Consider the following 24,816-nt stretch of genomic DNA (forward strand, 5'->3'; position numbering starts at 1 on the left):
CTGAGAGGAACAGAGACCATGGAGAGAGGGTTGCCCTTGACTGGTTCAAGGTCACATGCAAGAAAATGGAGGGAGCAGGGTCTGAATTTACGTGCCTTTTATCCACATAAGGCACCTCACCAGGTTGTCTCCCTGTGAAGGTTGGCTCCTTTGAAGGAGAAAGGGCTCTAGTCACCAAGTGGCTGGAACAGCAGGAGGGAAATATTCTTACCAGTATTAGTGTGGTGTATCTGACCAACCAGAATAATATATATTGTATATTATTCACATTTTCTTCATCATCCATTGACAAGCACTTAGACTGTTTCCATATCTTGCTACTGTGAATAATGCTTCAGTGAACATGGAGGTGGAGATATCTTTTTGAGACAGTGACTTCATTTCCTTCCCAGAAGTGGAATTGCTGGATCAAATGGTAGTTCTATTTTTTATTTAAAATTCACCTCTATGCTGTTTTCCATACTGGCTGCACCAAACTACATCCCCAACAACAGTGCAGGAGGGTTCCCTTTTCTCCACACCCTCACGTCACTCATTATCTCTTGTCTTCTTGGTAACAGCCATTCTAAATTTTGTGAGGTGATATTTCATTGTAGTTTTGATATGCATTTCCCTGATTAGTGATGCTGAGCATTTTATCAAGTACCTGTTGGCCATCTGCATGTCTTCTTTGCCAGAATGATATTTAGTATGAATTGTGAGGTCAGAAACATGCAGTCCCCTGCAAATAGGCAGAATGTAGAGAAATATGGGATGCAGGTGAACTTGAAATGTGTTTTGTGTAGGATGAGGCAAACCAGGCAGAAACTTGTGGTCTGGGGTAAGAGGGTAACTCCCCCTGGAGGCCTCTCCATGGAGGGACCCAAGAGACTCTGTTCCAATCCCTTGGCTCTGACCCAGGCCACACACCTAGCCTGGTGGTGCCTGAACTAGTCACCTACACTGCAATTTTATTGTTGTGGATTACTCTTGGGACACACATTCCCTCCTGGAGCACCACCAAAACAGCAATTCAACAAAAGTCACTGGTCTTGGGAAGTAAATTATGCCCCCTGAACTTATTAATAGAAGCACAAATCCTCGTCTCTATAACTGAAACTTCATCCTCAGCACTCCTAGATCTCACTGTGCACAGTCATTGAGGCCACCTCAGAACACTTCTCATCCATGTTCTCAGGACACAGTTCTTCAGACTTTGGAAAAGTGGACACATGAGGAGTGATGGGATGCTGCAACATTGCTGGTGAGTCAGCCCCAAACTCCCATCCTCCATTCCTGTTAGCGTCATTGAACCCCTGTGTAGTATTCTGATGACACCTCTTTTTTCAGGAGCCCCTCATACCAGCCTCTGTCCATTGAAGAGAAGAACCTGCAGGAAGAAGGTGACTTAGAGCCCAGGACCCAGGATGTGGTTGACAACTAACCAGACACAGCCCAGTGTGCTCTCCTGCATAGACATAAATGCTGCTCTGATGGAAGGTTCTGGAGAAGAGCTTTAGGTCCACCTTGAGGTCAACTGCTCTCCAGTTCCAGCTCTATTTCCATAACCCCAGCAATCTGACACCATTCCAGAGGGGACTGAATTAGACGTTCCTCACTCAGTAACACTCTTGGTCTTCTTCTAAGCTTTTGCTCTTCCAAGGCCTGTCCCTAGTCCAGTGTGCTATCCTCTCTCATCTGGCTACCTCTGGGCTTCACCCCTTGCCCAGTTGTCCAGAAGATCTTGGGTCTCCAGCCAGAAACTAACATAAACAGATGTAAAGATATACCATGTTCATGGATTAGAAGAATCAATATTGTTAAAATGACCATACTTCCCAAGGCAATCTAGGAATTCAGCGCAACCCCTATCAAAATAACAACAGCATTTTTCATAGAACTAAAATTATTTTAAAATTTGTACAGAAACAGAAAAAGACCACAAATAGCCAAAACAATCTTGAGAAAGAAGAACAGAGTTGGAGGTATCATGCTGCTGCTTTAGACTACATTGCACAGATACACTAATCAAAACAGTATGGTACTGGCAAAACAAACAAACAAACCCAGAAACATAAAAATAGGGAACAGAATAGAGAGCACAGGAAAAAACCCTACACACTTATGGTCAATTGATCTATGACAAAGGAGGCAAGAATATACAATGGAGAAAAGACAATCTCTTCAATAATTGGTGCTGGTAAAATTGGACACCTACATGTAAAAGAATGAAATTAGAACATTTTATAACACCATACACAAAAATAAACAAAAAATGGATTAAAGACCTAAATGTAAGGCCCAAAACCATAAAACTCCCAGAAGAAAACTTAGGTGGAACACTCTTTGACACAAATCATAGCAATATTTTTTTTTGATATGTCTCTTAAAACAAAGGAAACAAGAGCAAAAATAAACAAATGTGCCCTAATTAAACTTAAAAGCTTTTGCACAGCAAAGGAAACCATGGACAAAATAAAAAGACAACCTGCTGAATGGGAGAAAATATTTGCCAATGATATGACCAATAACGAGATAATATCCAAAATAACATACAAACAGCTGATACAACTCAACAGCAAAAAAAAAAAAAAAAAAAATGGGCAGAAGACTTGAATAGACATTTTTCCAAAGAAGACATACAGATGGTCAACAGTCACATTGAAAGATGTTCAGTGTTGTTAATCATCAGGGAAATGCAAATAAAAAACACAATGAGATATCATTTCACACCTGTCGGAAGGACGATCATCAAAAAAACCACAGATCACAAATGTCGGCCAGGGGTGGAGAAAAGGGAACCCTCATACACTGTAGGTGGGAATGTGAATTGGTGCAGCCACTGTGGAAACCAGGACAGAGGTTTCTCTAAAAACTAAAAATATAACTATCATATGACTCAGCAATTTCACTACTGGGTATATACCTAAAAACCCCAAGTACAATAATTCTAAAAGATACACGCATCCCAATGTGCACAGCAGCATTATTTAAAAAGCCAAGATATGGAAGCAGCCTAAGTGTCCATCAACAGTTGAATGGATAAAGAAGTGGTATATTCCACACGCACAATGGAATACTACTCAGTCATAAAAAAGAAAGAAATTTTAACATTTGCAACAACATGGATGGACTTGGAGTGTATTATGTATAATGAAATGTCAGACAGAAAATATAAATACTGTATGACATCACTTATATGTGGAATCTGAAAAATAAAATAAACTAGTAAATATAACAAAAGAGAAACAGACTCACAGATACAGAGAACAAACTAGTGTTTACCAGTACGGAGAGGGAAGGGAGAGGGGTAAGATAGGGTTAGGGGATTAAGAGACACTAAATACAATGTATAAAATAAATAAGCGAGGAGTATATATTGTACAGCACAGAGAATATAGCCAATATTTTATCATAATAACTATAAAAGTAGTATAAACTTTAAAAATTGTGATTTAGTATGTTGTACACCTGAAACTTATATAACATTGTACTTCAACTATACCTCAATTAAAAAAAAAAGTAAAGCAGCTCAGCCTACTGATAGAAGCACTGGAGGATGATTTGAAATCCAGTGACATTGTCTTTCCCCCTTTTTGCTAATTAAAAAAATAGAATATAGTGGTGAGCTTGACATAAGTTGAGGAACATTATCTTCTAAGAGGATGAAATGGATAATTCAGGAACAACAGGGCTATATACAGGGAGAAAGCATTGAGAAACCAAAGAGAAGCTTTGGGGAGTACAAGGATTTTTATTACTCTATGGTTGGCAAGAACAGCAAAACATTGGAGCAACCTAAATTTACATAAGGAGACAAAGTGTTAAAATATGGGCCATTCATTTTATGGACTACTATATGCCCGCTGATATGAAGAGGACTGATCCTTAAGACACACCCTTAAACGTAAAAAAGCAAGATGATCTGAATCACTAAGACACCGTTTCTGTAAGGGAAGCTGAACCAGATGTTAGCACATGCAAAAATAAATGTACAGAGAGTCAGAGAGAAGTCTGGAAAGTACACTAAACTGAACACTCTGGAGAGGGGCCTGGGATGAAGAGGAAGTTCAGGGGAGATGTTTCTTCTCTCTGTATTGTTGGGATGTTTTACATTGAGAGTATAGTCCTGTCTTACTTGGGCAAAACCAACAAAAGTATGGGAAACAAACAAACAAACAAAAGTATGTGAAACAAATGAAGGTTTCTTTTGTTACTGAGCCAAACTCGGGTCCACTGATCTGTGTGCAGTGAAGCCAATCTACTGATACTGAGAGGGATGAAGGAAAGTGTAGCATTTATTGCAGGCACCAAGCAAAGAACGGGGGCAACTGTTGCCCAAAAGACCCTAATTCCCTGATGACTTTCAGGAAAAGATTTTTAAAGACAGGGTGAAAGAGAGTGTTGTAGGGTGTGTGATCAGCTCATGGACATTCTTCTGGTTGTTGGTGATGAGGTAATCAGGAATAGATATCATCAAGCTTTTGCTTCCACCCCCTCTGGTCTCTATGTGCTTGTAGCAGCCTGGAGTTCACTTCATTCAGTGTTTTCAAAGTAGCTCAAGGATATGGCTCAGAATGTTATCTATAGCCCTTGAGGAGGAACTAAAGGTCTTTGAATTTGTTTAATGGCTAAGCTATTATTATTTTGTCCTGCTTGATTATTTTCCTTTGTTTCTGCATTTTATCATATTTTCTGTTTATTCTTTGGAACTCAGGATAGGCCTAGGAGAATAAAGGTTTTCTACAAACAAGAGGCAGGTGCAGGACATGAGGGGGAGTCTGTCCTGGGAAGGGCCCATAGGGTTCTGCTCAGTTACACTTCCAAGTACAACTTATATGTCCAAATGCATTGACCACAAGTGCTATTTCTTCCGTATCCAATTTATTTGTTATTGGTAGACAGTTAGTGTTGACTTTCCCCAAATGTGCATTTCAGTGCAAAATAACGTTTGGCTATAAACTGTTGTTAAATATGTCCATGCACCCACAGTTATAAGCATTTACTGCCACACCAGGCTTCTTGTTCAGCTGCAGGACCACAGGGTGATAGAGACACAGTCCCTGTACTTTATGAGACTATTAATGTTGTTGATGAAAATTCAATTAACTCTCAAGTTAAGAAGAAAAAAAAGGGAATTTTATTTGAGCCAGACTGAGGATTATAACCCAGGAAGCAGATTCTCAAAAAGCCCTGGGAACTGTTCCATGTGTTAGACGTCAAAGGCATAGTCATATACATTTTTGAGTCAAAGGATCACACATCAAAATGACATCCTGATGTTTTACATGAAGTTCACCAAGGATACATAGTCCAGGTAAGCACGTACAAAGTGAGCAGCAAGTCACCATGAACCCCTACAGAGCTGGGAAAGAGCACTGTTCTTTTAAGAAGTTACATTGCTGGCATCAGAAGAAAAAAAATTGATCTTTAATGTTGAGCAGGCGCTCCCATCTTTGAGGAGCTCATTGCATATTAGGCAGGCAGGAGGCCCAGACAAACACAGAGAGAGACTTTTCTGTTTAATGTTTTTCTTGTCCTGCCTTAAAATATAAGTTTTATTTCATCATTGTCTAACAGGTAAGTTTGTCAACAGAAAAAATTGTAATACGTACCCTTTTCGTATGATCCAGCAGCCTCGTTCCTTGGTATCTATCCAAATGAGTTGAAAACGTATGTCCAAACCAAACATGCACATAGATGATTTTAGCAGCAAACCAAAGAAGCAAGAAAGCTGTCCTTCAGTATATGAGTGAGCAAATAAACTGTGGTGTATTCAGACAAGGAATGGGATCAAAACATGAAAAGACATGGAGGAAACTTAGTAAGTGAAAGAAGTCAATCTGAAAAGGCTACATACTGTATGAGTCCAGAAATATGAAATTTTTTCTTTTCTAAAAATTTTTATTGAAGCATACATGATTTACAATGTTGTGTTACTTTCTGCTGTACAGCAAAGTGAATCAGTTCTACATATACATATATCCACTCTTTTTTAGATTCTTTTCCCATATAGGTCATTACAAAGTATTGAGTAGACTTCCCTGTGCTATAAAGTGGGTTCTTACTAGTTATCTATTTTATATATAGCAGTGTGTATATGTCAATCCCAATCTCCCAATTTATCCCTCCCCCACCTTTCCACCCTGGAAACCATAACATTGTTTCTTACATCTGTAACTCTATATGACAATTTGGAAAAGGCAAAGCTCTGGGGAAAGCAAAAATATCAGTGGTGGCCAGGGACTGGGGGGTGGAAAAGATAAATAGACAAAGCAAAGAGGATTTTTTAAAAAAATATTTATTGGAGTATAGTTGATTTACAATGTTGTGTTAGTTTCAGGTGTACAGCAAAGTGAATCAGTTATACATATACATATAGCCACTCTCTCTCTCTCTTTTTTTTTTTTACATTTGTTTCCCATACAGGCCATTGCAGAGTATTGAGTAGAGTTCCCTGTGCTATACAGCAGGTTCTTATAAGTTAGGACAGTGAAAATAGGCCATATGATGCTACACTAGTAGATACATGCAACTATACATTTGTCAAAACTCATAGAACATACAACCCTAAGAGTGGACCTTGGTGTAAACGATGAAGTTTGGTTGATAAGGATGTCTCAGTGTAGATTCATAAATTATAACAAATGTACTCTTCTGGTGGGAGATTTGGATATCCAGGGAGGCTGTACACGTAGGGGCAAGAGACAAATGGGAACTCTCTGTACTTTCTGCTCAATTTCACTGTGAAACTAAAACTGCTCTAAAAAATAAAGTCTACTTTAAAAAATATAATTGTAATCCTAGCTCTAAAATTTTATTATTGTAAATATTTTTAAAGGAGAAAAAATCTCATTCATTGATCTCTAAAATCAGTTTTCATGTCTTATTTGTCTTGAGACGCCAAAGGAAGTTCAACATTTTTTTAAAAATCCACATGCATTCTTTACAAGTACTAAATTACCTCTATAATTTTCAAAGAAATTTCATGTATTTAATATTCATATAAATGTGCAAATATTTAAACTCAACTAGTATTAACAGGACAGCAAAATTTTTAAAAAGTACTGACGTATACAGTCCTGCTTACAAAACCGATTTATATCCTCCTGTCTGATCTACCAGCTGGTGGCCTAGGAGACCTGAGGCTCAGAATGTCTATCACTAGAGATGAATCCAATCTCTCCTATGCCCTCCCTTCCTCCTCCCTGCACTGGCTGAGAGAGCAGCTTGAGGGAACCATGTTTCATTGGTGTCCACATGTGAAAGGTGTGACCCATTTCAGGCCCTGGGTTTGCTCTCCACCCTGTTGTAAGGAATAGAGGGTAAGCTAGAGGAATGTAGATACTGAGGTTTCCACTAGGAGAGAAAAAGAAGGGAAAGACTCATTTAGTTATCTCTTAGGGTATGCTAGCTCCAGGGCCAAACCCTCAAGTACATTATCTCATTGGAACTTACAAATGTCTAATGAGCTGGGTTTGTATCATTATCTTCCTTTTGCAAGGCAACCGAGGCTTTTGATTAATGTTCCTCCACCCCTATATCCACTCCATCCCTGGAGCACCAACACCCTGGATTTCCCATCAACTCCTTGAGTCAACTTTTCCCCTTCAAACTTTTTTTTTTTCACTTTGAGACAATTTTATATATATATATATATATATATATATATATATATATATATATATATATATGTATATATATTTAACATCTTTATTGGGGTATATTTGCTTTACAATGGTGTGTTAGTTTCTGCTTTATAACAAAGTGAATCAGTTATACATATACATATGTTCCCATATCTCTTCCCTCTTGCATCTCCCTCCCTCCCACCCTCCCTATCCCACCCCTCCAAGCGGTCACAGAGCACCGAGCCGATATCCCTGTGCCATGCGGCTGCTTCCCACTAGCTATCTACCTTACGTTTGTTAGTGTATCTATGTCCATGCCTCTCTCTCGCCCTGTCACAGCTCACCCTTCCCCCTCCCCATATCATCAAGTCCGTTCTCCAGTAGGTCTGTGTCTTTATTCCTGTCTTACCCCTAGGTTCTTCGTGACATTTTCCTTTTCTTAAATTCCATATATATGTGTTAGCATACGGTATTTGTCTTTCTCTTTCTGACTTACTTCACTTTGTATGACAGACTCTAGGTCTATCCACCTCATTACAAATAGCTCAATTTCATTTCTTTTTATGGCTGAGTAATATTCCATTGTATATATGTGCCACATCTTCTTTATCCATTCATCCGATGATGGGCACTACAAATAGAACTACCATATGACCCAGCAATCCCACTACTGGGCATATATCCTGAGAAAACCAAAATTCAAAAAGAGTCATGTACCAAAAGGTTCATTGCAGCTCTATTTACAATAGCCCAGAGATGGAAACAACCTAAGTCCCCTTCAATCTTGTACCCCTGCTGGGTCACCTTTCCTTTTCACATTCACGTTGAGCAGATGCCTGAAACCATAGGTCTGTGTTCTCTTCACAATGCACCTATTTCCTAGGTTTCAGTTTCCAGTGCCCAGAAGAAAGCTTTTCATAGAGGCAACCAACTAGGGAGGGACAAAACAGCAGTATATAATGGTCTTCTCATGACAGAATATCTCATTGCCCCAGCGAGGACAGGGGCTAGAGCTAATCCAGATGGTCCTGGGCCTTCCTAAGTTCCTCATAATCTCAATCAGCTCAGCCTGAAGCTGGGCAAGTCTCCCCAGGTGTAGAATTCTCTGAGAGCTGTAACTCTCCTTTGGGGCAGGATACAGCTCTAGGATTAAACTGGGCAGTCCATCAGTATGACGCAGCACCTTCTCCATGATGGCCATGGAGAGGAGGTTCCCACAAATGCTGAAGGTCCTGAGCTGGGAGCAGTGGCTCAGGGCAGGCAGGATGACCTCAAGTTGACAGTCCATGATTCCACACAGATTTAAGTCCAGTTCCTGGAGCGTGGCTGCAACTTTCTCCAGCAGAACTTGGAGGAGCTCAGGACTAACGTCAGTCAGTGGGACACCACTCAGATCCAGGCCCTTTAGCTGACTGATGTTCAGGCACTGGGACAGATGTTTCAAGTCTGATTCTGTAATCAGACAGTGAGTTATTGCGAGGTTCTCCAAGGGAGTCTTCAGGCACCTGGGAGAGAAACTGAGGAATTAGGTCTTGGAAACTGGGATGGAATGTGACCTCAAGGTGGGAGATAAGTGATTTACCCAAGGCCAAGGTCATTTTGACCATCTGATAACAATCAATACCCAGAAGGCCCAATCTTATTTTAGCCTGACTCCTGTCATCTTCTTTGTTTGGCTGAGATAAGTACACAGAATCTTGAAAACTCTCTCTCCTCATCAGTCAAGCAGGGTACAACATACTGCACTTCCTTTTGCGGATGAACGAAAAGAGTGGAATTCACTAGAACATGCGCAGAGGAGAGCCTAGCACAGAGTCTCAAGAGCGGGCATCACTGAATTTTCATATTTAGAGTTGAAACAAACAAAAAATACTCTCAAATCAGGGTGCCTTTAGCTCACTACTTGAGCCCCAGGTGCCCATATCTCTGGGCCAGATGAGACTGGAGGGAGACATGCACAGAGAACCAACCTGGACAAGATCCCACATCATCAACCGGGGTTTCCAGTCTGCAGGGGCTCAGTTACATCCCTGCATCATCTGCAAACCACCTACCACTTTTTATTTTGCTTTTGGCTCCCCATTCCTTACCACCAGAATCATGCATTTCCCGTATATTAACTACCTAATCTGGAGCACAAGCAACATTTTACAGATGGGGAATTTGAGACAGGCTCACTGTGGTCACAAAACTGTTGAGCACAGAGTTCCTCTAGAAATACTCTGGTCTGAGTTTCTTTCCCCTCTTCAGTGCCCTCTTACCTGTTTTTTTTTTTTAAGTCACCTGAACAAAGACATCTCTTCCTGAGAAAGAAATCACAAACACTCTGATACATCTGAACCCTCCAATCTATAGCTTCCTAGTATGGTGTCCCTTTCCAGAGCCTCTATCGCACTTTGTCCCTCTACCTTGATTTGTGTGGTTATGTGATGCCACACTTCAAGGTAGAGCAACAAAGGAAACAATGCACGTGACGTTCTAGTGTTGTGTTCTCTGTTACTCGGTCAGTGGTGCACACTCACCTGAGCATCTGGTCCAGGCGACCTTGGAGGAAGGAGGGAGATTCCATACGGAGATCCCGGAGGTGGTGCAGCCTGAGGAACTGAGAGGTAATTTGGACAACGTGCTGCTGTTCCAGCTCCCCAAGTGCAGAGACGTGGATGTGGGAGAGAAGGAGTCTCTGCACTTTATTCATCTGGCCCAGGAGAGGAGCAAATGCGGCCAGGGTGGACAGGTGCCAGGTGCAATTCACTTGCACCTCCTGGATACAGTCCAATTGCACCATACTCAGGACCTTCATAATATTTTCCATGGACATTGTAACAATTTTCAGCTTCTTACAGCACAGGTGTATGGAAACTTTTCTCTTCTCCACCCATTGCATGAGGTAGATAAAGAATTCATCCATGGTCCCTTCACTGAGGCAAAGTTCTATAAACACCTCCAAGGGAGCCAAGGGCTGCTCTGTCCTTGACCTGTCCTCAGCCACTGGTGCCATTGATGAGCTTGAGGACACACGGACATTGGATCCAGACCACATGCTCCAGAAGTCCTGGCCAGTATTCCTTAAATCCAGCACCCGCAGTTTGCCCCTCCTGTGGGGGAAACAGCAGATTGGCAGCGATGGTTTAAGATCCACACTGAATGAAACCACAGTCTCAGCATTTAGGCAGCACTCACTTCCCACGTGTGCTTTTACTTCACGTTCCTGACGTCACCTGCTGCCTTGTCCTCTTCTTCCCTCTCTGCCTTTCTTTCCTCCATCTCCTTTCCCACTTCCATTCTTTCTGGTTTTCTACTTCTAGTACCTTTAATCATCACTAGAAGGCTGTGGGGGCATGTTCTTTCAGGCTCCCCTGCATCTTAGGCACTCCTACACTTCCAGAAGGCATTTCCCAAAGTGAGCTCAGCAATGGCCAAGGCCTCTGAGCTTCTTCCTTGGCATCATCAGAAGCCTCTGGTCCATCCCTTGGCTACCTACTCTTACGACACCAGCTGTCTCTTCAACAATGTCTAGGACCCTACCAGCCTACCTGGCAGACTCACCTGGGGCAATCCTTCTGGGCAAGCAGGACATCAAGCCCATCCAACACTGCTTGTAAGGTCCCCACATGAGGCATCTCCATCAGGCCTCCCAGAGGTAGGCGGACAAAGGGCCAGGCTTGCACCATGGCCTTCAGGGTCTCACTGTGTCTCCCATGGAAGGCCTCCATGAACAGTGATGGGAAGAACTCTGTTGGTAGATCCTCCAGAGCAGCAAAGGCCAAGGCCTCATCCCTCAGCAGGCTCATTCCCACCAGGTCCAGGAGTCTGGGTGGATTCCAGAGACTCATTCTGATCTTTTCCAAAAGGAAACCTGTGGAAGCCATCAGAGAACAAGACATCCTTTTCATGCCAAGCATGAACAAGCCTCCATTGTCTCCCCACCCTTCAGAGGGACTTAGCACAGTGGTAGAAGTGCCTCAATTTTCCCCAATTCCACTCTAGTTTCAGCGGACACAAAGCCATAACTCTTTCCCTACTAGCAGCAGAACAAGTATCTCACAAGTACCAAGGAAAAGGAAAGGCAACCACTAGTCCATCCATTTCCACCCACTGCTTTGCTTAATTCATGTCCCAGTGGTAAGTGTGTACCATGAGCCTTAACAATGTCCCTTATGTTTCTTGGGGGAAAACTTTCAGACCATCACTTAGGGCCCCAAAACTATGGGAATAGGAGCATCATGTGGCCCAGAACAGCCTCCATCTTCAATTCCCACAGTTAACTTGGCTGAGAAAGATGAAGGAGATGCCCCTGAAATGAATGCTATTTGCACAAAGTAAATATTTTAAATGCCAAGAAATAAAATTCCAAAGAGATACTTTTCATTAAAAAGAATATCTGTTTGGTTAAGACATTTAGAAATAATATAAACCAAAGCACAAATCAAAGTATTTGGGATTAAGGCAAAATTACACTTAGAGGCAAAACCAAAATCTTAAATCAGTTTATCTGAAAAGAAATAAGAAACCTTCCATACCAAGCTACGTGCCACCATTCAAGACACAGAGATCATGGGTAAGATGAGGGTGTCCTTAGCTGAGGTATGTAACTGACCAGCTCTGATGATATTGGCGGGGTGGTGCTAGGACCTCAGACTCCTCGGAAAATCCAGGAGGTGACTGGATTCTGCAACTCTTCTTTGGTACAGGAAGATTTTATATACCTTTCTAATCACAATTTCCTTCTTTGCAACTACTAACTTCCAATCAGAAAGCATACCTGATTAGATTCCTGACTGTCTATCAGGTTAATCCTGATGGGATCTTTGTCTATCTCAAGAGGAATGGATTGAATCAGATACTCATTCAGGAAAGAGAAAGAATGCAGGAGGGGTATTGGAGTCAAAGACACGTTCCTTGATTCACTCCACAAATATTCATTGGGTTTGACCAATACCAATAGTTATACCTGTGGGTATGAGACAGGGAAGGGGCTATTGATTTGTGATATTGGATAGGAAAAACAAAAATTTAAAGCATCAGTGTTGGGAGATCTTTGGCCATATCACAATTATCAAAATGTCCCAGAATAAAAAGAGCTTCATGAAGGCAGTGGTGTTGTTCCCAACGGAAACACAATAAATCCATCCCTGTATCAAGTGTCACTTAGGTGTTATGTCGGAAACATGGGAGATCATGAGCTGATTCAGGCAGCAAGGGAAGTTCTTTTGGGGATGTGTTTGGTTTTCCAGCCTTATGTCAAGGCTTCTCTGAAGGAGGTCAGGTCAAAATCACAGTGAGAAGGGTGGGGCTGGGCAGCATGGAGCTGGGCATTCTTAAAGGGACCATGTGAATGAGACAAACAGTGGAAAACATAGTTGTTGCTGTTGTTTTCTCCTGAGAAGGGAGAAGATTTAAAGGCTATTCTCTGGGTGGAGTTTAGAAATTAAAAGGGAGTGGCTAAGAGGAGGCAATGTCATCTCTGACGGTGTTTCCTCCCAGAAAGATGGTATCAGCACAGCAAACAGGCATGAAAAGATTAATCTGAGAATGTGAGAAGAGGGAGAGGCTGGGAGCCCTGGGAAGTCAGGCATTTCCAAGACTGAGACCCACTGAGGGTGGGCACTGTGGGCTGTTTGGGAACTTGGAACCAGGGGGAGACATGAACATGGTCAGTCACCAATAACCCTGTCATCCAGGGGCAGCTGCTAAGAAGAGATGTTTTCCTTTAGGTTTTTTCCCCACAGAGGATAATTCCCAGATGGCAAATACCCCCACCCATTTTCCAGGGGTCTTGGAGGCTGAACCATCGTCCCATTGTCCCCTTTCCAAGTATATTTTGATAATTACTGTTTTCTAAAACTTAACTAAGTTCAGCACAGATTCTGATCAAGGTAATAGCAATGGGCACAGAAATAAAATTCTGTTTTTCTCTTCATATTAAGCACTGTTCACAAATACGAACACCTCTTCCAAACAAAATTCAGAAGCTGTATTTGGTGTTTAAGGGTCTGCCACGTTCAGGTATGAGTTCCACCCCAGCTACACCACACAGAGATTCTTTTGAAGTTTCAGGACACAAAGAAAGTTGGAACTTCTCTCCACCCCCAGAATTTTCCGTGCCTCCCACCCCCCATTCCATACAGTGCCCAAACAATTCTTGGATACCACTGGTTGCCAAGGCAAGGATTATTTGAAGATTGTTCTCCACCTTGGTATCTTTCCTGCAGATTCTTTTCACCGTATTTCTACCATGGGTATAAATGGCTTTTACATAAAATTGGGCTAAACCAGATTGTACTCAATAGACTTTTAACTCCCAGGCCATCAAGCACCTTTATTAATGGGTTGCAGTATAGTGAGATCTGCAACAACAGTAATCATAACCATCTCTGTTTATTGAACACAAACTGGGTGAGCACTGGTGCTAATTTTTATCCACTAGTTCAAACATTAACCTTCACAGAGAATCTAGAGGTCACTGCTATCTCTCTGCATTTTTAACCTGGTGGATTGGGGTCTTACTCAGTAGAGGAATCTGCCCACTGCCATGCAGTGAATAACTGGTAGATTCCCTTTGTTCACAGGATCAGAAGGAACCAAGGAACCCTGAGCTGTCAAACAACCTAAATTTTGGAGAGGACGGACTGAGAGACTTCACTCGAATGTTAGTGGAAATCGGGAAAGTGCAGTGTCTCAGGTGGGGATGTTTCTATGGGTTTGCAGCTTCCATGAGATCCAAAAAGACCATTGTTTTATTTTATTTATTTATTTTTGAGGTACGCAGGCCTCTCACTGCTGTGGCCTCTCCTGTTGCGGAGCACAGGCTCCGGACGCGCAGGCTCAGCGGCCATGGCTCACGGGCCCCGCCGCTCCGCGGCATGTGGGATCTTCCCGGACTGGGGCACGAACCCGCGTCCCCTGCATCGGCAGGTGGACTCTCAACCACTGTGCCACCAGGGAAGCCCAAGACCACTGTTTTAAAGTGGCAGGTTGTAACTAATTCTCTGAAGAAAACTCCAGGGATGAAATGGAAAGGTCCAAAGTGGGCAGACTCGAAGTTGAGCCTCTCTGGGATATTTGGGAATTTGCAGGATACTGGGAAGGAGATTTCTTGCCTGAGCAGTAATCAACTATGGGAGCTGTGTCAAAGAAAACCAGAGACAGACACAGGTTTATACAGTAAAGGCGAATTTTATTCAGGATTATTGCAACAGAGGAAAAGATACACCAGTATGCAACTGGTCTCCATTCGCAATACAATGAAGACATTTGGGAATTCACAACCAACAAGCAGGGGGTTCTGTGGCTGGAAAATTATTATGAGGAGACTTCAGTTCTGGAGGAAATCTGGCTAAACCAGTGTAACAGGATTCCTACCGAATCCTGTGATCAGATACCAAGAGTGGGGAGTGAGGAATTTGGATCAGATATTGGAATAGCAGGTATCAAAGGTGTGGATTCTTCTAAAACTGACGAATCAGGGTTCTTCCTAAAGCTGGATTTTACAAGGATGTACACAGATGGGCCTAGCAGAAGGTCAGGAGACTGACTTAGAGTTTTCAAGTGTACATGCCAGTTGAGGGGAGCCATGGGTGCATTGTGCAAATCCTGATGTAGTGAAGAGCTTGGCCAACTTGAGAACAGGAAGAAAGCCACTGAGGCTGGGCAAAGAGGTGCAGGCAGTTCAGGAAGGATCCATCAGAAGATTTTCATGATCTTATTAATTCTTTCCCTACTGGTGAAGAAAGTTAGGGGAAGATTGTTTTATTCTTATATTGTTATTTATTCTGGCACACACCATCCAAGCACACCTGGTATGGTCTGAATGGTGAGGGTTAGCACAGGGTGATACAGCCACCCTCTGTCTATTCCTTCTCAGTTGGTTCTTTTAAGTTTATACAGCTAAATCAACCCTAAGTGCAAATATTTGCTCTTCTCTTTTCCATTGTAAAAGCCTTGACTCTTTTCTTTTTTCAGTTTTCTTTTGGCATATTTTCCTAGAAGATTTTTTCCAGTTTTATTGAGATACGATTGACCTCTTTTTCAGTGTACAACATAATGATTTGATATATGTATACACTGTGAAATTATCACCACAATAAATTTAGTTATCATCCATCACTTCACATAGTTAAAATTTTTTCCTGTGGTGAGAACTTTAAAGATCTACTCTCCTAGCATTTTTTTTCAAGTACACAATACAGAATTGTTAACTTTTGTCACTGTGCTATACATTACATCCCTATGACACATTTATTTTATAAGTAGAAGTTTGTACCTTTTGACCGCCTTTATTCATTTCCCCATAAATCTTTCTTTGACTTGTTTCACTTAACATAATGCCCTAATGATCTGTCCATATTGTTGAAAATGGCAGGATTTTCTTCTTTTTATGGTTTTAATCCTGAATAATATTCATATATATATATGAATATATATGTATTATATATATATTCACATTTTCTTCATCATTCATTGATGGACCCTTAGGTTGTTTCCCTTTCTTGACTAATGTAAATAATGCTGCAGAAGCTTAGGGCTGCAGATGTCTTTTTGAGAAAGTGATTTCATTATCTTCATATATATACCCAGAACTGAAATTGCTAGATCTTATGGTACCTCCATACTGTTTTCCACATTGTCTGCACATTCTTATCTTCCCAGCACAGTGGCTACACAAGGGCTCCTTTTTCTTCACACCCTTATCTCTTATCCTCTTGATAACAGCCATTCTAAAAGGTGTGAGGTGATATCTCCTTGTGGTTGTGATGTACATTTCCCGAGCATCTTTTCAAGTACCTGTTGGCCATCTGCATGTCTTCTTTGCCAGAATGAAGTCAGCAATGGGCAGTCCCCTGAGATTAGTAGAGTGTAGAGAAATACAGGATACAGGTCAACCAGAAGTGTGTTTTTTCTGTAGGATACGGCAAACCAGGTGGAGAATTTGGGGTCTGGGATGGGGGGTAGTTCCCCTAGAGGCCTCTCAACAGTGGGGCTCAAGAGACTCAGTTCCATCCCCTGGCTTCAAGCCAGCCCGGGAGTACCTGAACGGCTCATCTGTTCTGCCCTTTCATTATTGTGCTTTACCCTTGGAACACACACTACCTCCTGGGATGCCACCAAAAAAGCAAATCAACAAAAGTCGCAAGTGTCTTGGGAAGTAAATGCTGTCCCCTGAACTAATGAATAGAAGCACAAGACCTCATCTCTATAACTGGAATTTCCTCCCAAGCATCCCTGGTTCTCACTGTGCACACTCACTGAGGCTGCCTCAGAACTCTTCCCATCCCTGTTCTCAGGACACAGTTCTTCAGATCTTGCAAAATCAGGCACATGGGGAGGGTTGCAAGGTTGTCCTCAGGGCTGTCTCAAATCCCCAAACTCCCATCCCCCATTCCTGTTACCATCACTGACCCTCTGTGTAATATTCTGATAAGGAAGGAGGTGACTCAGTCCAAGACACAGAAAGTTCCTCGATAACTGACCCGGACACAGTCCAGTGTCCTCTCCTGCACAGACATGGGTGCTGGTCTGATGGGAGGCCCTGGAGAAGAGCTATAGGCCCATCCTGAGGCCAACAGCATTCTTGTTCCAGCTCCATTTCCGTAACCCAGAGAGTAGGGCCATCCCAGAGGGGACTCAGTTAGACTTTCCTCTCTGTCTGACGCTCTTGGTCTTCTCCTAAGCTTTTACTCTTCCAAGTCTTTTCCCAAATCTACTATCCTGTCCTCTCTCACCTTTCTTCCTCCAGGTCTCACCCCTTGTCCAGCAGTCTAGATGATCTTGCATCTCCAGCCACCAGGGGACACTGTGGGCCCAGAATTGGCTGCAGTGCAGGGTTCCAGGAGGGAGGCGAGAGAGATTGCATCACCTTGAACTAGGGGGCAGCCAGGGAGTGGAGGCTGGGGTGATGGGGGGAGACTGCCCAGGCAGGGGCTTGTTAGGGGACCCTGGAATTTTGTAAGTAGGGTTGTGACATAACCTGATGGGTGTTTCCCAGCCCCCCTGGTTGCTGTTGGTTAGTGTTCTGGGGGAGTTAACAAGGAAGCAGGGATGCCAGAAAGAGACCCTTGGTGGCTCCTAGCGGCAGATCCTGGCTTGCACTTTAGGTACCTTGGGGACAACTTCAGGGATACTTGGAGGCAGAATCAACAGCACTTCGCTCTTAGAGTGAAGGTGGGGCATGAGGGTAAAACAGGGATTGAGGGACCTCCTAGAGCCTTGTGGTGACTTCTTAAAATTGGGAGGAATGGGAAAGGAGCAGATATGAAAAAAAGGTAAAGAGTCTGCTGGGCCATGTTAGTCTTCAGATGATTACATCATTTTATGAAAAAAGATGAAGTACAGAGTAACACCTGAAATATATATATATATATACACACATATATATATATATATACATATATATATATATATACACATACATACATATATAATCATATATATTCTTATTCAAGAGCTATTTGCAAATGCCTCCCATGGACTTTATATTTATACATGGTGTTGCACTACTGTGGGGTGCAAAGGGGATTATAGGCCCTGCAGTTTCAAAGCCAGGCTCCTGCCTAAGGTCAATCTCTGGCCCAGAAAAACAAAGTCATGTGGTTTCTTGTCTGTTGTCTTCAACGTCACTGTGGGTCAGGTCAGAATGCTATGCAGGACATTTTTTTCTCCATATTAGAGGCTGCTGGGTGGCACTCCAGAAGCCAAATGTGTCCTACAGACACGTTTTGGGACAATGTTTTAACAAATAAGATTTGTGGCCAGAGGTTAAAAATCAAGTTTTGTATCATAATTTACTCCCCAATATCCCTTGAAGAAAAAATCTTAAAAGAAAAATGTAGCATCACTGAACCCACATCCCTAAGGGGCATCACTGGGCATGAACTGCGAGGCAGCTTCCCTGATGTGGGGGCCCGTGCCCTCCAGGTCTCCATGGTCCCTGCCTGCAATCCTTCACTCACCCCCTGCCTGGCCCTGGGTTCTGTGGGGTTTGTGTCTCATGTAGGAAGATGCCCAGGCAATTTGACCTGAGACTGGGAGAGAAGGAAACTGTTCACCTACTCCTGCAGTGGGAAAAGGGTGGGAAGACCCCAAAGTGGGATGTGGGGACCTGGGCTACATAAACTGCATGTATCCAAGTTGTTCCTGCTCCAGTGACTATGGGAACCTTAGTTCAAGAAAAAAAAAAAGAAATCTAGCACAAAATCCAGATTCAGGAGTATATCTGGAAACTCCAGTGAACTGGGGACCTCAGAGACGGCTTCTTTTCAGACAAAGAACCGGAGGCCCAGAGCATGAAATGTGTCAGCAAGAAATGTCTGACCAGAACTGGGACCTCGGAGTGAGCCCCACAGGGTTTGCAGGTCAACACGGCTATGCCTTCAAATTCATGGATGAATTATCTGAGCATTGGCGCACCCGAGTTCACCAACAGCCCCCCAGACGTTTGCCAAGAAGAAATAGAAAATCGCTGGGGGCAGGGGGCAATCAGGTGTTGACTTATTTTCACATCTGCTCCCATAAGTTAGCGCCAATCAGACAGACCCTGATCCCGAAGCCATAGCCACCTGCACATTGGTGTCAAATTGGCCACCAGGGGGCTTGTGCCAGCCAATGGGCTGAACTCTAGGGGGTCATCCAGGCTTGGCTCCTAAGGTGCCGGGCTCCACAGTCAAACCAGCACATCTTGGCAGAGGGACCAGCTGGCAGGTTACTGGACGCTGCTGCAGAGCCGGGCCATTCCCTGGGGCCTGGCTATTTATGCCTGTGGTCTTTGAATGTCAAGAAACAGCTGCTGCCATTTTTGGAGGATTTATTCGGCAACAAGTTCTGGGCTCAGTGTTTGTATCTGAGTTAGAGATCATCATGGTACCCATTCAATAGCGGAAGACATAGATTCAGAGAAGGACAGAAACTTCTTCAAGGACACACAAGAGTAAGTGTTAAAACTGGAATTCTGGGGTTTCCCTGGTGGCGCAGTGGTTGAGAGTCCGCCTGCCGATGCAGGGGACACGGGTTCGAGCCCGGTCTGGGAAGATCCCACATACCGCGGAGCAATTAGGCCCGTGAGCCACAACTACTGAGCCTGCGCGTCTGGAGCCTGTGCTCCGCAACAAGAGAGGCCGCGATAATGAGACGCCCGCGCACCGCGATGAAGAGTGGCCCCCGCTTGCCGCAACTAGAGAAAGCCCTCGCACAGAAACGAAGACCCAACACAGCCAAAAATAAATAAATAAATAAATTTTAAAATAGTATGGAAAACAAAACTGTTCTTTCATGTACATTTACATGTACAAATATATAGACTACAATTGCTATTTCTTCCATATCAACTTATCTACGTTATTGGTAGCCAGAAAATGTTGATTTTGCACAAATCTGCATTTCAGTGAAAAGTATCATTTGGCTATAAACTGATGTTAAAGATTTCCACACATCATGCAGTTCAGGCTTTGTGTTCAGCTATACTACCACAGTGTGAGAGACACAGTACCTGCCCTTTATGGGACAATCTCTAACAGGTGAGATTGTCAAGGTAAATAATTGTAATACGCACCCTAATCATACAATCCAGCAATCTCACTCCCTGGTAGCTACCCAAATGAGTTTAAACCTTATGTCCACAACAAATGTGCACACAGATGCTTATAACAGCTTTATTCATAATTGCCAAAACTTGGAAGCAGCTAAGATGTCCTTCAGTAGGTAAATGAATAAATAAACTGCACTATATTCAGACAATGGTATGTTATCAAACCATGAAAATACTTGGAGGAACCTTAAATTTGTATTAATAATTCAAAGAAGCCTATCAGAAAAGGCTACATATTGTATGATTCCAACTATGTGACATTGTGGAAAAGACCAGTCTCTGGGGACAGCAAAACAGATCAGTGGTTGCCAGGGAATGGGGGAGAGGGAGAGATGAAAAAGAGCAAATAGGACTTTTATGGCAGTGAAATTTCTCTCTATGATATGATAATGATGGATATATCTCATTATATGATTGCCAAAACCCATAGAAACTACACCACTAAGAGTGAACCTTAATGTAAACTATGGACTTTGGCTGATAATGATGTGTCGATGTGGGTTCATCAATGTAACAAATGTACCAACCTGGTGAGGGAAGTTTATAGTCCTGAAGGCTGTACATGTGGTGGGGTAGCAGTTAAATGGGAACTCTTTGTACTTTCTGCTCATTTTCAAGATGAACCTAAAACTCCCCCAAGAAATAAAGTCTACTGTAAAAAAATATAATTGTAAACTTTCCAGCCCTAAAATTTTATTATTCTAATTTTTTAAAGAAGAAACCATTCTTGTTCATTAATGTTTAAAATCAGTTTTAAAGTCTCATTCGTTTAGAGGCTCCAAATCAAGTTAAACTTTTCCTAGAAGTAAACATTCATTCTTTAAAAGTACTAAATTTACATTATAATGTTTTTTCTTAACATTTTTATTGGAGTATAATTGCTTTACAGTGATGTGTTAGTTTCTGCATGTATCCAAGTTGTTGTATTCACTTTGTTGTATAATAAAGTGAATCAGCTATACATACACATATATCCCCATATCTCCTCCCTCTTGTGTCTCCCTCCCACCCTCCCTATATCACCCCTCTAGGTGGTCACAAAGCACTGAGCTGATCTCCCTGTGCTATGCGGCTTCTTCCCACTAGCTAGCTATTTTACATTTGGTAATGTATATATGTATGTCCATATAAACACTACCACTCTCTCACTTTGTCCCAGCTTACCCTTCCCCATCCCCATGTCCTCAAGTCCATTCTTTAGTAGGTCTGGGTCTTTATACCCGTCTTGCCCCTAGGCTCTTCATCCTTTTTTTTCTTTTTTTTTTAGATTCCATGTATATATGTTAGCATGTGGTATTTGTTTTTTCTCTTTCTGACTTCACTCTGTATGACAAACTCTAGGTCCAATCACCTCACTACAAATAACTCAATTTCATTTCTTTTTATGGCTGAGTAATATTCCATTGTATATGTGTGCTGCATCTTCTTTATCCATTCATCTGTCAATGGACACTTAGATGGCTTCCATGTCCTGGCTGTTCTAAATAGAGCTACAATGAACATTGCGGTACATGACTCTTTGAATTATGGTTTGTTCAGGGTATATGCCCAGTAGTGGGACTGCTGGGTCATTTGGCAGTTCTATTTCTATTTTTTTAAGGAACCACCATACTGTTCTCCACAGTGGCTATAACAGTTAACATTCCCACCAACAGTGCAAGAGGGTTCCCTTTTCTCCACACCCTCTCCAGCATTTATTGCTTGTAGATTTTTTATGATGGCCATTCTGACCAGTGTGATATGATATCGCATTGTCATTTTGATTTGCATTTCTCTAATGATTAATGATGTTGAGCCTTCTTTCATGTGTTTGTTGGCAATCTGTATATCTTCTTTGGAGAAATGCCTGTTTAGGTCTTCTGCCCATTTTTGGATTGGGTTGTTTGTTTTTTTGATATTGAGCTGCATGAGTTGCTTGTAAATTTTGGATATTAATCTTTTGTCAGTTGCTTCATTTGCAAATACTTTCTCCCATTCTGAGGGTTGCCTTTTTGTCTTGTTTATGGTTTCCTTTGCTGTATAAAAGCTTTAAGTTTCATTAGGTCCCATTTGTTTATTGTTTTTAGTGTTTTGTGGTTTTTTTGCAGTACGCGGGCCTCTCACTGTTGTGGCCTCTCCCGTTGCGGAGCACAGGCTCCGGATGCACAGACTCAGCAGCCATGGCTCACGGGCCCAGCGGCTCCGCGGCATGTGGGATCTTCCTGGACCGGAGCACAAACGTGTGTCCCCTGCATCGGCAGGCGGACTCTCAACCACTGCGCCACCAGGGAAGCCCCCCATTTGTTTATTTTTGTTTTTATTTCCATTTCTCTAGGAGTTGGGTCAAAAAGGATCTTGCTGTGATTTATGTCATAGAGTGTTCTGTCTATGTTTTCTCTAAGAGTTTGATAGTGTCTGGCCTTACATTTAGGTCTTTAATCCATTTTGAGTTTATTATTGTGCATTGTCTTAGGGAGTGTTTTAATTTCATTCTTTTACATGAAGCTGCCCAGTTTTCCCAGCACTACATATTGAAGAGGCTATCTTTTCTCCACTGTATATTTTTGCCTCCTTTATCAGGACACATATTAATCAAACTATCAAAAATTAAATACAAAGAAAAAATATTAAAAGCAGCAAGGGAAAAAAACCAATTAATATACAAGGGAATCCCCATAAGGTTAACAGCTGATCTTTCAGCAGAAACTCTGCAAGCCAGAAGGGAGTGGCAGGACATATTTAAAGTGATGAAAGGGAAAAACCTACAACCAAGATTACTCTACCCAGCAAGGATCTCATTCAGATTTGATGGAGAAATTAAAACCTTTACAGACACGCAAAAGCTAAGAGGATTCAGCACAACCAAACCAGCTTTACAACAAATGCTAAAGGAACTTCTCTAGGCAGGAAACACCAGAGAAGTGAAAGACCCACAATAACAAACCTAAAACAATTAAGAAAATGGTCATAGGAACATACATATCAATAATTACCTTAAACGTAAATGGATTAAATGCTCCAACCAAAAGAGTAGACAGGCTGAATGGATACAAAAATAAAACCCATATATATGCTCTCTACAAGAGACCCACTTCAGACCAAAGGACACATACAGACTGAAAGTGAAGGGATGGAAAAAGCTATTCCATGCAAATGGAAATCAAGAGAAAGGTGGAGTAGCAATTCTCATATCAGACAAAATAGACTTTAAAACAAAGACTATTACAAGAGACAAAGAAGGACACTACATAATGATCAAGGGATCAATCCAAGAAGAAGATATAACAATTGTAAATATTTATGTACCCAACATAGGAGCACCTCAATACATAAGGCAAATGCTAACAGCCATAAAAGGGGAAATTGACAGTAACACAATAATAGTAGGGGACTTTAACACCCCACTTTCTCCAATGGGCAGATCATCCAAAATGAAAATAAATAAGGAAACACAAGCTTTAAATGACACATTAAACAAGATGGACTTAATTGATATTTATAGGACATTCCATCCAAAAACAACAGAATACACTTTCTTCTCAAGTGTTCATGGAACATTCTCCAGGATAGATCATATCTTGGGTCACAAATCAAGCCTTGGTAAATTTAAGAATATTGAGGGCTTCCCTGGTGGCGCAGTGGTTGAGAGTCTGCCTGCAGATGCAGGGGTCACGGGTTCGTGCCCCGGTCCGGGAGGATCCCACATGCCGTGGAGTGGCTGGGCCCATGAGCCATGGCTGCTGAGCCTGAGTGTCCGGAGCCTGTGCTCCACAACGGGAGAGGCCACAGCAGTGAGAGGCCCGCGTACCACAAAAAAAAAAAAAAAAAAAAGAATATTGAAATCATATCAAATACCTTTTTCGACCACAACGCTATGAGCCTAGATATCAATTACAGGAAAAAAACTGTATAAAATACAAACACATGGAGGCTAAACAATACACTACTAAATAACCACGAGATCACTGAAGAAATCAAAGAGGAAATTTAAAAATACCTAGAGACAAATGAAAATGAAAACGATGATGACTCAAAACCTATGGGATGCAGCAAAAGCAGTTCTAAGAGGGAATTTTATATCAACACAATTCTACCTCAAGAAAGAAGAAACATCTCAAATAAACAACCTAACCTTACACCTAAAGCAATTAGAGAAAGAAGAACAAAACAAAACAAAAAAAAAACCCAAAGTTAGCAGAAAGAAAGAAACCATAATGATCAGATCAGAAATAAATGAAAAAGAAATGAAGGAAATGATAGCAAAGATCAATAAAACTAAAGCTGGTTCTTTGAGAAGATAAACAAATTGATAAACCATTAGCCACACTCATCAAGAAATAAAGGGAGAAGACACACATCAACAGATTTAGAAATGAAAAAGGAGAAGTAACAACTGACACTGCAGAAATACAAAGGATCATGAGAGATTACTACAAGCTACTCTATGCCAATAAAATGGACAACCTGGAAGAAATGGACAAATTCTTAGAAATGCACAACCTTCTGAGACTGAACCAGGAAGAAATAGAAAATATGAACGACCAATCACAAACACTGAAATTGAGACTGTGATTAGAAATCTTCCAACAAACAAAAACTCAGGACCAGATGGCTTCACAGGCGAATTCTATCAAACATTTAGAGAAG

General features: G+C 41.9%; 1 protein-coding gene across 1 annotated transcript; it reads right to left on the bottom strand.

The window, feature by feature from the left end:
* Positions 1–1,336: 1,336 nt before the first annotated feature.
* Positions 1,337–11,401, bottom strand: LOC309975171 (PRAME family member 27-like; the record flags this gene model as incomplete). The annotated part of the gene is made up of 4 exons (XM_082860122.1): positions 1,337–1,369; positions 8,794–9,115; positions 10,133–10,705; positions 11,157–11,401. 4 exons carry the CDS (start codon positions 11,399–11,401, stop codon positions 1,337–1,339), a joined length of 1,173 nt encoding a protein of 390 aa, XP_082716248.1.
* Positions 11,402–24,816: the final 13,415 nt, after the last annotated feature.

This window comes from Leucopleurus acutus (assembly GCF_964270905.1).
Source record: "Leucopleurus acutus genome assembly, chromosome: 2".
Taxonomy (NCBI): domain Eukaryota; kingdom Metazoa; phylum Chordata; class Mammalia; order Artiodactyla; family Delphinidae; genus Leucopleurus; species Leucopleurus acutus.